Raw genomic sequence first — 10,374 nt, 5'->3', positions numbered from 1 at the left:
TATATATATATACATATATATATATATATACGTATATATATATATATACTCTTTGGTTCAATTTATACTACATTCTAGAAAAAGAAAAACTACAGCAAAAGACAGTGGTTGTCAGGAGGTGGGCGGAGGCACTGATGGCACTGATCTCAATTTACGTCTTCCCTTCTTTCCTTGACCAGCTGGCTAGAGGTTTGTCAGGCCTGTTCACTCTTCTCAAAGCATGAGATCTTTCGCGTTTTTAGTTTTACGCTTCATTTTAGATAATGTGCGTCATCCTATCTTCGAGTTAGTGGGCCTTTCCATGTGCGGTGTCTAAGCACGTTAATCTCATTCGTGTGTTGTTCATCTCAGACATTATATGTTCGTCTCAGAAGAATCATCTGAATTTCTTTCACTTCTTTAGCGTATCCCCTCCATATAATCATGTCTTCCTCTACTTCCTTGGACCTGAAGGATACAGTTATGATCATCGTGTTATAGTCCCCGTCTGCTAGTTCTATTGTGTGTCATTTCTTGGTCAATGCTGACTCTTTTTCTCTTTCATTATGAATCGCGTTTTCTTGCTTCTTTGTGTAACTAGCATTTTGTATTGAATTTTAGACATTGTGAGTTTTACCTTGCTAGATAGTTTTTTTAAATTTTGTTTTTTCAAATATTCTTGAGCTTTATAACAGTTATGCTACTAAGGAATGGTTTGATCATTTTGGGACTTGCCAGAGTAGCCTTTATTCTGAGTGAGACTTTATTGTTTATTCTTTGTTCTACATTTTTGATTCCTTAATATTGAAGCAGACCTTTGTGCATTCCCTACCTTATATTCTGTACTTCGCCATGTTTCTCCCTCTAGGAGGTGGTAGCTCTAGCTATTCCCAGCCCTGTGTTACCTGTAAGGAATTTTCTCCTTGCTTTTTTCAGGTGGTTTTCTCACCTGCACAATGTGACTGATACTCTGAAAATTCAGAACAGTTTTATGGGTGGATCAAAGGTGCTCTTTGAAAAGCCCCAGCGTACAACATACAAACTCTCCCCCACCCTCTTCAACATTCTGTCTTTCACACTAACTATCTGGGCTTCTGTGAACCTCACATTCAGGGAAACCTCCAGCCTCTGCCTGGGTCCTTCCCCGCTTTACGGTGGCCTAGAAGCTCTCTCAGCAGTAGAGAGTCATAAGCCTCACCCTGTTTGTTACCTGCTTTTCAGGGGTCGCACTCCTGTACCACCAGCTGTTCAATGGCTGTTTCTTATATCCTGTGAGGTTTTAGTTATTTGGGCAAGAGGGTAAAGCCAGTTTTTGTTAATCCATCTGGCACAGAAGAAGTCCAAGGCTTTTGTCCTTACCAGGTGAGGCTCTCTGGATATGGATATGCACTCCCAGAGCATGGGGAGGCTTGAGCTCTATGAGAGAGCCAAGGACTTTCCCAAAGTCACAAAGTTTTCTGACTCACACTTGATCTCAGCCAAAAGGCTGAGAAGCGATAGTTTTCTGACTCCTACACTGAGGCTCCCTCTACTGCGACACCATAGTTCATGTGCTGGGTAATTTGCGAAGTGATTAATGAAACAGTCTATTCTTGAAGGGAGACAGTTAAGCCCCAATAAATATTTTATAATCTTAATCTTTTTCTCCCAGTTTTATAGCAGAAAACTAATAATTCATGATACATGCAAATTTAACCTTGTCAATATATAATAAAAGTTAAGCTCTGAATTTAAAATGCTTACAAGAATTAAGGTGTGTTGAATATTCAGCAAATATTGATTGAGCTTCTGATTTATGTCATTCCAAAGGCCAATGCTGGGGGTTGAGTGTATCAAATAGATTCTGTCTTACTGGTTAGCACAAGAGAAAGAGTGTTTGACCTTAAGGCTGAGGATTGAGGGGAAATCTACCAGAAGAAATGACCTGAGCAGAATCAGGAGACACAAGAGTGATGACAAGTGCTCAGCGTTTGTGTTTGTACAGACATCAAAGTGCAGCCTGCCTCCTGTGGTTGCATTTCTTGCTTTACTGGTGTTTTGCTCATAAGATAAATATATATTCAGAATTGTCCTGTACCACCTTGGAACGTATCTTGGGTGCATGTGCCTGAACCAGAGCCTGACACAGGAGATGTCCCTGAATGTTTGTCAGGTGATGGATGGACAGATGGATGAACTAAAGAATGGATGGATGGACAGATTGCTGTATTGATGGACAAGCTGTGCTCACACAGAACTTCCCCCCCTCAAGGTGACTGTGGACTCGCAGGCAGTGTGGCCACCTGTGAGCAAGTATGGGTTCCAAATTGAGGACACGGGCCACATGTATGTGATCCAGACGCCCTCAAACATCCAGATCCAGTGGCTGCACAGTTCAGGACTCATGATCCTGGAGGCCAGCAAAGCCAGCAAGACCCAGGGCCATGGCCTATGCGGTGAGGGGCGCCCACTCGGGGGCAGAGGAATGTTTCCCGGGTCCCTCTTTGCCACAAGACATAGGACAGGTTACCCCCAGCAGAGTCGGGGCTGGCGGGGGTGTCTTGCACTGTGGGGCTGAAGCTGATAGCAGGAAGATGGTGCTAGGCTCTGGCTCAGCCAGCTGTCTCTGCAGCCAGGACTGTCTGTCAGCTTCCCTGACACCCTCCAAGTGCCTTCCAATCTGTGTGAAGGGCCCTTCACAAAGCACTTTCACATTCTGAGCTCACTTATTCCAAGTCATTCACACAACAGCCCTGAGAGGTGGCCCTTAGTATCCCCATTGAACTAAAGAAGAAAGGGAGAGGTTAAGTGGCTGAGTGCAGCATGATCCAGAAGTGTGTTTGGCTAAGGGCACAAGAGGACTTGGGGTACAGGCCACTGCTCTTTGCAGGGACATACCGTAATGCCAGACACTGTGACTGTGACGATGGGGGACACAGGAACACTTATACACCCACCCTCCATCCTCCCTGTGCACCCACTGTGTTCATTCACACGCATGACCCTGCTTCCAGGGTACCCTCTCTGCACATGCGTTTTCATGTGTGAGTCAGACTGTGCTCCTTTCACTGTGCAACACAAATTTACTAAGTGCCAGGCACTGGGGACAGAATAGTGAGCCAAACAGACAGTCTGGAGCTTCCATTCTGATTGACACAAACACCTTTCCTTATGCACGCACCTCCGCCACCACCCTTTCTCACCATTTCTCCTGTCTACTCTGTTCATCCTCGGCAAACTACACTCTAGTCAGCAGGAGCCCCTGGGCCAACTCCTCCCTAGGTTACCTGCGTGACAGCCCTCACTGAGGTAAATGAAAATCTGAAGGAAAATGAACCTTGGCACTCAGATCAAATCTTTTGGCATGACAGAACTGCAAACCAGCAAGTGTTACACAGAACTAGTAAGGCCGTGCATGGGTGGGTGCATATGAGGGCCCTCGAAGGAAAGGCACATGAGAAAGCATTTCAGGCAGGGAGTGCTCAGTACACCCAAAATCGAAGGCAGGGAATATATCTGGAGCACAGTATGTATGGAATACGGTCAAAACCTGCAGTGAATTTTTATACTGTAAAACCGTATTGCCACAAATCTCCCTCACGACACTGCCTCTCACTTCATACGTACACACCGTTTTTCTTGCCACATTCTGAAGCCGTTCTGGAGTCCTCTTTTGTGAGTGTCTTTACGAGGTATAATCAAATACATAGTGAATGCGGCTGCCCAGGCCTATTCAGTGGAAAGCCAGGCTCATAAAAACGTTATGGCATGTCCTCATCCACCTTAGTTACTGGCTCTGGTACCTTGTGACTTCTGGCTCTCCCCACAAAGTCAAAGAGACCATGAGAGGTAATTTAAATTGATCCACGACATCAAGGCAGCCACAATACTGCGACCAAAGACACTCATAAGAAGGATTTCCAGAACTGCTAGAGAAAGCCGCAGGAGTGGAGGGCTAAGTGTGTTGTAAGCAAGGAGGAGTATTTTGAGAGGTGTTAATAGCAGCGTGTCTTTTATGGTAATAAAAAAATGTTTTAGGCATTTGCCATACTTTTGATCATTCCATGTACCTAGTGCATGACAGACGAGGCAGGATGTGCAGATTATGTTAGAAGCTGTGACTGGTAAGCCACACACTTGCCCCATCTCAAAGCCTTAACACCCCCAAGTTTAGTTCTTGCCCGAATAATCAGTGATTCAGAGTCCCACGTTCCATCCCTGTTGTGGCTCTGCCATCTTCCAGCTGTACGGAGCAGAGACAGTTGGGAGGTTTGGAAGTTGTGCTCCTCACCTCCACTTGCATTCCGCCTGTGGGGACTCAGCCACGTGTAAAGGATGCTGGGAAAAATAGGCTAACTGAGGCCAGGAGGAAGAGGAAGTAGGTGTTATATTAACTGGCAAGCGCTGCTAAGACTCTGGGGGTAACTTTTTATTTTGTTATGTCAGACTTAGAAGTTGGAAACATGGTATGAGGGATTTCTACACTTTTACTCAGATTTACCACCTTCACATTTTGCCTCGTTTGCTCCTCTGCCCTTCTGCGTGTATACATACATACATGTGTGTATGTGCAAACAAGTTCGAGATACTGTGTCCTTTTATCCCTAAACAGTTTGGCATTTGTTTCCTTAGTGTCAAAGATTTTTTTCTTGGGAAAAGCTTCTCTGTGCCCCACAAAGTGGGATGATAGTAACTTGGGTGTCCAAAAAGTTGCTGTGATGAGCACTCTGTGTGAGTGCTGAGGACTCGGGAGTCTGGTGATTTTGTGGCTACTGGGATAATCCTGCCCCTTTCAGGTATCTGTGATGGAGACGCAGCCAACGACCTCACCCTGAAGGACAGCTCTGTGCTGGGTGCAGCTGAGGACCCTGCTCCTTTTCTGGACAGCTGGCAGGTGCCCAGCTCCTTGACCTCAGTAGGCCAGACTCGTTTCCGCCCAGACAGCTGTGCTACAGCTGACTGCTCGCCCTGCCTTCGCATGGTGTCCAACCGCACCTTCGGCGCCTGCCACCGTTTCGTATGTGCCATCTGGGTCCCACGTGGGGTCACCTCCGGGGCTGCGGAGGGCAGCGGAGGCTCACTGTTCCCCCTGAGCAGGGCCGGGTTGTGGGGCACTAGGATGGGCAGCACTGCCTGCTGCTTGTGCCCAGGTCTCCCCGGAGTCGTTCTGTGAGCTGTGGATCCGGGACACCAAGTACGTGCAGCAGCCCTGCGTGGCACTGACTGTGTACGTGGCCATGTGCCACAAATTCCACGTGTGCATCGAGTGGCGCCGCTCTGACTACTGCCGTGAGTGCGGGTCTGGGGGGTTCGCATCTGATGGAAAGGTTCCCAGACGCAAGTTTCGCCTCACTCGCTCATTCACTGATTTATATTAATTAGTAAGTTTATAATATAAAAAATTGTATTTTATGAGAAAGCAATTATAATAATTTACACAAATTAATTAATAAATAGACACAGTGCTTTTGCTTTATTTATTTTATCGCATTAACAAAATGAGGACAGCAGTGATAGCTCCCTCCTAGAGATAGCTTGAAGATGAAATGCCACCAAGTTACTGGCCAGTAAATATTAACTTCCTTATCTTAATTTTTGCTCATTTTTCTCTTTTTTCAGTCTCTTCTTCCACGGGGCTGGAAATGAGGTTCGCCTCCTTCCGGGTAGTGAGATAGGCAAGGGTGACCTGTTCTAGAGCAGTTTCATTTCTAAACACGAACATCCAGGAAGAATGGGGGCAGCTCGAGAGCACCACACCCATAGATATGGAAAAACAAAACTACCAATTGCTGATGTTTTAAACTGTGGAATCTAAGTCAGGGGGGATGAAATCCATTGGGGGCAGCACAAGCATTTAAAAGTGCAATAAAATTTAAAATTCTAGTACGTATTGTAAATAGGAGGATTAAGCGTGCTTTCACGAAAAACATTTTTTTGTTTCAATATGTCAGCAATTTTCATTCTCAGCTGCCCTTTTGAGTCACACGGGACATCAAAAGTTCTAGTGTTTGGGCCCTGGTCAGCTTCAGAACGGCCCAGGTCAGGGTCCTGCAGTGCGATTTTCAAGCTTCCGAGTGATTCTTGTACAGTCAGGCTTGAGGTCGGCCCCCTGTTCTGCAAGCTGTATGCCCAGGCCACAATGTCAGATCTGCTTTTCACAGTTAAGAGAGTTTGAAAACACTGATCCAGAGCCAGAGGTTGGCAAACTTTTTCTTAAAAGGACCAGAGAGTCAATATTTGGAGCTTTGCGGGTTGCATCTTCTCTGTGAAGAAGTCTTCGTGACAAGAGGCGATGCAGCCCACCAAGATTCCACTCTACCCCTCTAGGACAAAAACAGCCACACACAGTATGAGAAAGAATGCTCATGGCTGTTTAAGAGTTTATTTGCAAAAGCACAACAGGCAGAATTTGGGCCGCGGGCTCTCCTTTGCTGATCCTGATGGAGAGCAAGGAGGTGGACACGAAGCCCCCTGACTGATGTGTTCTCCACCAAGGGCAGGCTGAGACTACAGTCCCTTCCCACCCTTCCTGCTCCCAGGGCCCTTGGAGGGGCGCCCTGCTGGTGTCTGAGCGGGGCCTGTGCCCTCTGCCCCTGCAGCCTTCCTATGCTCCAGCGAGTCCACCTACCAGGCGTGTGTGGCGGCCTGTGAGCCTCCCGATGCTTGCCAGGATGGGATGCTGGGCCCGCTGGACCCTGAGCAGTGCCAGGTCCTGGGTGAAGGCTGTGTCTGTGCAGAGGGCACCATCCTGCACCGGCGTCACTCTGCGCTCTGCATCCCTGAGGACAAGTGCGGTAGGCCCCTCTGGGGTGCGCCTCACCTGGGGTCTCTCTGCAGCCTGAGGCCCCTCTACATCCTTCCAGTCCATGCCAGCATGGGTGGTCAATGTCCCAGGGAGGGTCTAGCCTGGGGCAGTCTGATTCTGCCCCCACCCTCGGCCCTCTGATCCCCACCCTACACACTGCAGCCTGCACCGACAGCATGGGGGTGCCGCGGGCCCTGGGTGAGACCTGGAACAGCTCTCTCAGTGGCTGCTGCCAGCAGCAGTGCCAAGCTCCAGACACCATCGTTCCAGTGGACCTGGACTGCCCGGGGCCCCTGCTAGAGAGCTGCCCCCGCTTTGGGGAGGTGGTCCTGCTCCTTCCCACCGAGGACCCCTGCTGCCTGGGGACTGTTTGCGGTGAGTCCCACCCTAAGACACCTCAAAGGCTCCCGCCCAAAGTCAGGCATGGTGGTGCACATTTGTAACCCCAGTTCACTGAGAGCAGCCTGGGCAAGTTAGCTACTTGGTGAGACCCTGTTTGCAAAAGAAAGGAAGGAAAGGAGGGAGGGAGGGAGGAAGGAAGGAGCTGGCAATGGAGTTCAGTTCAAAGACCCTTGGTTCAACGTTCAGTAACACACACACAACACACACACACACACACACACACACATGTACAAAAGGCTCCAGCCTTGCCCACCTTGATGGCTAGGACAAGGCCTGGGAAAATTAAAGCATCTTGAGGGATGAGCTAGGGAGAGTGGAGAACTGGGCTTGGGAGAGCCAGAGCCAAAGTAGGGAGGTTTAAAGGTACCAGCTCTGAAGACCAGCGATCTGGTCAGCTCTTCCTCCATTATCTGCACTCATGACCTCAGGCCAATTATTTAATATCAGCTGTGCCCGTCTTGGGTGGAAATCACCCATTAATCCTGAACAGCAGCTGGCACACTGCCCACGGCCACGAATGTTCACAGCTCTTCTGTTCCAGCTCTGGGTCCTTGGGTGATCCTCAGAGGCTCTTCCAGGAGTAGGGGTCCTGGGGGCTGGGGATGTAAGACCAGGCATCCAGGGTGGGGCAGTGGTGGAGTGCAGCGGGATGTCCCAGCCTCCAGGTGACAGGCTGTGTGGCCCTCGGGCCAGTGTGTAACCAGACTTTGTGTGAGGGCCTCGCCCCTACCTGCCCTCCCGGCCACCGACTCCTCACGCACTTCCGGGAAGACTCCTGCTGCCCCAGCTACAGCTGTGGTGAGAGGGGCGGGGTGGGCGGGAAAAGTACAAGGGGAGTGTGGACAGCCCTGTCTGGAGTCAGGGCAGAGCCAGGGCAGGGCTGGGGGTGGCCAACACTCCTCTGTCCTTTCTCCAGAATGTGACGCTGACATGTGTGAGGCACAGCAGGTCCCTAGTTGCCGCCAGGACCAGACTCTGATTGCAGGCCGTCTGGGGGACTCGTGCTGCACCTCCTACTTCTGCGGTGGGTGGATGCCCTCATCCAGCAGCCCTTCCTCCCCTCTGCTTCTGGGCAAGTGCCACTGGGAGGAGAGGCCAAGGTCCTTTTGTGAGGGCATGGTGAGGAGAAGGCTGGAATCACTGTCCAGAGAGCAGTGCGGGACACACAGGAAATGGACTTTGTCACTCCCAGACCACTGAGCATGGAAACTGGCTCAGAGTCAGATCTGGGGCTACCGAATGGGGAGACTGTCAGATTCTGGCTCCAGGACCGCTCATGTAAGACTGTGAGGTGCTGCTTTTACTTTAGCTCCGGCCACACCTGGCCTGTTGAGATCCCGGTTCCATGCCAGGAACTTGCTGCATACCAAGCCCCTGAGTGGTCTTCTGTGACAGTACTGACCCCTCTTGCCCCTCAGCCTGTGGCGACTGTCCGGATCCTATCCCTGAATGCCAGGAAGGGGAGGCGCTCACCGTGCACCGGAATACCACAGAGCTCTGCTGCCCACTGTACCAGTGTGGTGGGTCCTGGCAGGCACAGGGAGGGGTCTGGGGGACTTTTCTGTGCAGCATGAGGACTCCGGAAGTAGCCCTGCAGGGAGCTTCCGGGAGCCCACATTCCTCCTAGGACTCCAGGCCCTCAGGGGGTCTGAGGCCATTGTGACCTAAGGGGTAGCTGGGAGGTACCCACCCTTGGCCAGCGTTGCATCCTGAGGATTCACGTTTCACGTCGTCTGTGACTCACGTCACCCCCATCCTTCCGCAGTGTGTGAGAGCTTTCGCTGCCCCCAAGTGCAGTGTGGCATGGGCACAGCCCTGGTGGAGGTGTGGAGCCCAGACCGCTGCTGCCCCTACAAGTCCTGTGGTAAGTTCCAGGTCAGGGCCACCTCCCCAAGTGGATCTCCAGGGGAACTTCCTCCTCCTGCGTCACTCTGAGTATACCCACAGTTCTCTGTCCAGGAGAAAAGGAGAAAAAAAACAAGTTCCCCACTCCAAAAACATTTCCTGTTTTTAAAAGTCCTTATTGTAAACCAGGTGTGGTGGTATATGCCTGGAATCCTGGTACTAGGGAGGCTGAGGCAGGAAGATTACCATGAGTTCAAGGCCAACCTTGGCTACATAGTGAGTTCAAGGTCAGCTGGAACTATACAGTGAGATCCTGTCTCAAAAAAGCAAAAAATAAATAAACATTCTTATTGCAACCTCCTGATGGTACATCATTTACTAACACTCACCATCCAACCCTTGGCAAGGCCCGTGGGAGCACCAAAGATCAGTAACAAAAACTGGTGAGCTCCATATAAAAATGTTATTTTAAAAAGAGTCAAGAAGATTTAGTTTGCCTCTGGTTATCTAGCTTTTCTGTTTCCAGCCTCACTAGCGTGGGCAAAGGGTTGGAAGGTGAATTATTCATTGCTCTGTCCTCTGTCCTCAGAGCACAGATAAAAGCTCAGCACACAAAGCAAGTTTCAAGAAGAGTGTTTCCTGCTGCTCTGGCCTGCACTTCCAGGTCTCTGAGCTACAGCCGTGTGGCCCTTAGATTTGTTAGTGTTGTTACAGCTTAGGGAAAGCGCTGGGACAGTGGGGCGGGAGTGGCTGGAAAGTGGTCCGAAGTTCCTGTGTACTGTTGGAGAGGCCACCTAGGGGAGGAGGACTGGAGGAGGAAACCTGGGAGGCTCTGTCTGATGATGGCACTTCACCCCCCTGGGGATCACGGCCTTCAGGACACATCAGTGCCCACCTGCCCTGCCAGGGGAGCTGCGGCCTCCTGGGTATGGATGGAGGTTGGACCCACCCAGGCTGGGGCTGTGTCTGTGCCACAGGAGGGGCTGTGTGTGCAGTGTGTCCTGTGCCCCTTTGGTGAGGTGGGTCCACTCCCTCCTGTTTTTCAGAGTGTGACTGTGACACAATCCCCGTGCCCCGGTGCCATCTGGTATGGATACCCTGTTCTTCCCTATTTTCCATAGTCTGTTCCTCTTCCTGCCACCCCAGACCCAACTCCTTTAATCTAGTGAAAAGGAGCTGGGTGTGGCAGCCCACACCTGTAACCTGCGTACTGGGAGGCTGAGGCAGGAGGACTTCCGGTTTAAGTGCAGCCGGGCCAACTTAGTGACTTAGCAAGACTGCCTCAAAACAAAAAAATAAAAAAATCCTTGGAAGTAGTTTAGTGTGAAGGCCCCGAGTTCAATCTCTAGAAATTTAAAAAAAAT

General features: G+C 50.2%; 1 protein-coding gene across 1 annotated transcript in view; it reads left to right on the top strand.

The window, feature by feature from the left end:
• Otog (otogelin) overlaps window positions 1-10,374 on the top strand; it is a 74,246-nt gene that overhangs the window by 57,248 nt on the left and 6,624 nt on the right. Inside the window, exons 40-49 of the mRNA XM_010615147.3 lie at window positions 2,231-2,414; window positions 4,755-4,975; window positions 5,109-5,247; window positions 6,558-6,752; window positions 6,926-7,138; window positions 7,859-7,963; window positions 8,082-8,189; window positions 8,584-8,685; window positions 8,931-9,029; window positions 10,057-10,097. Of these exons, the coding sequence (XP_010613449.1) occupies window positions 2,231-2,414; window positions 4,755-4,975; window positions 5,109-5,247; window positions 6,558-6,752; window positions 6,926-7,138; window positions 7,859-7,963; window positions 8,082-8,189; window positions 8,584-8,685; window positions 8,931-9,029; window positions 10,057-10,097 (1,407 nt within the window). The remainder of the gene's footprint in view (window positions 1-2,230; window positions 2,415-4,754; window positions 4,976-5,108; window positions 5,248-6,557; window positions 6,753-6,925; window positions 7,139-7,858; window positions 7,964-8,081; window positions 8,190-8,583; window positions 8,686-8,930; window positions 9,030-10,056; window positions 10,098-10,374) is intronic.

The sequence above is a fragment of the Fukomys damarensis genome, unplaced genomic scaffold, assembly GCF_012274545.1.
Source record: "Fukomys damarensis isolate Sample0158 unplaced genomic scaffold, DMR_v1.0_HiC HiC_scaffold_16, whole genome shotgun sequence".
NCBI classification, from domain to species: domain Eukaryota; kingdom Metazoa; phylum Chordata; class Mammalia; order Rodentia; family Bathyergidae; genus Fukomys; species Fukomys damarensis.
Note: the sequence above shows the minus strand (reverse complement) of the source record. Positions and strands in the feature narration are given on the sequence as shown.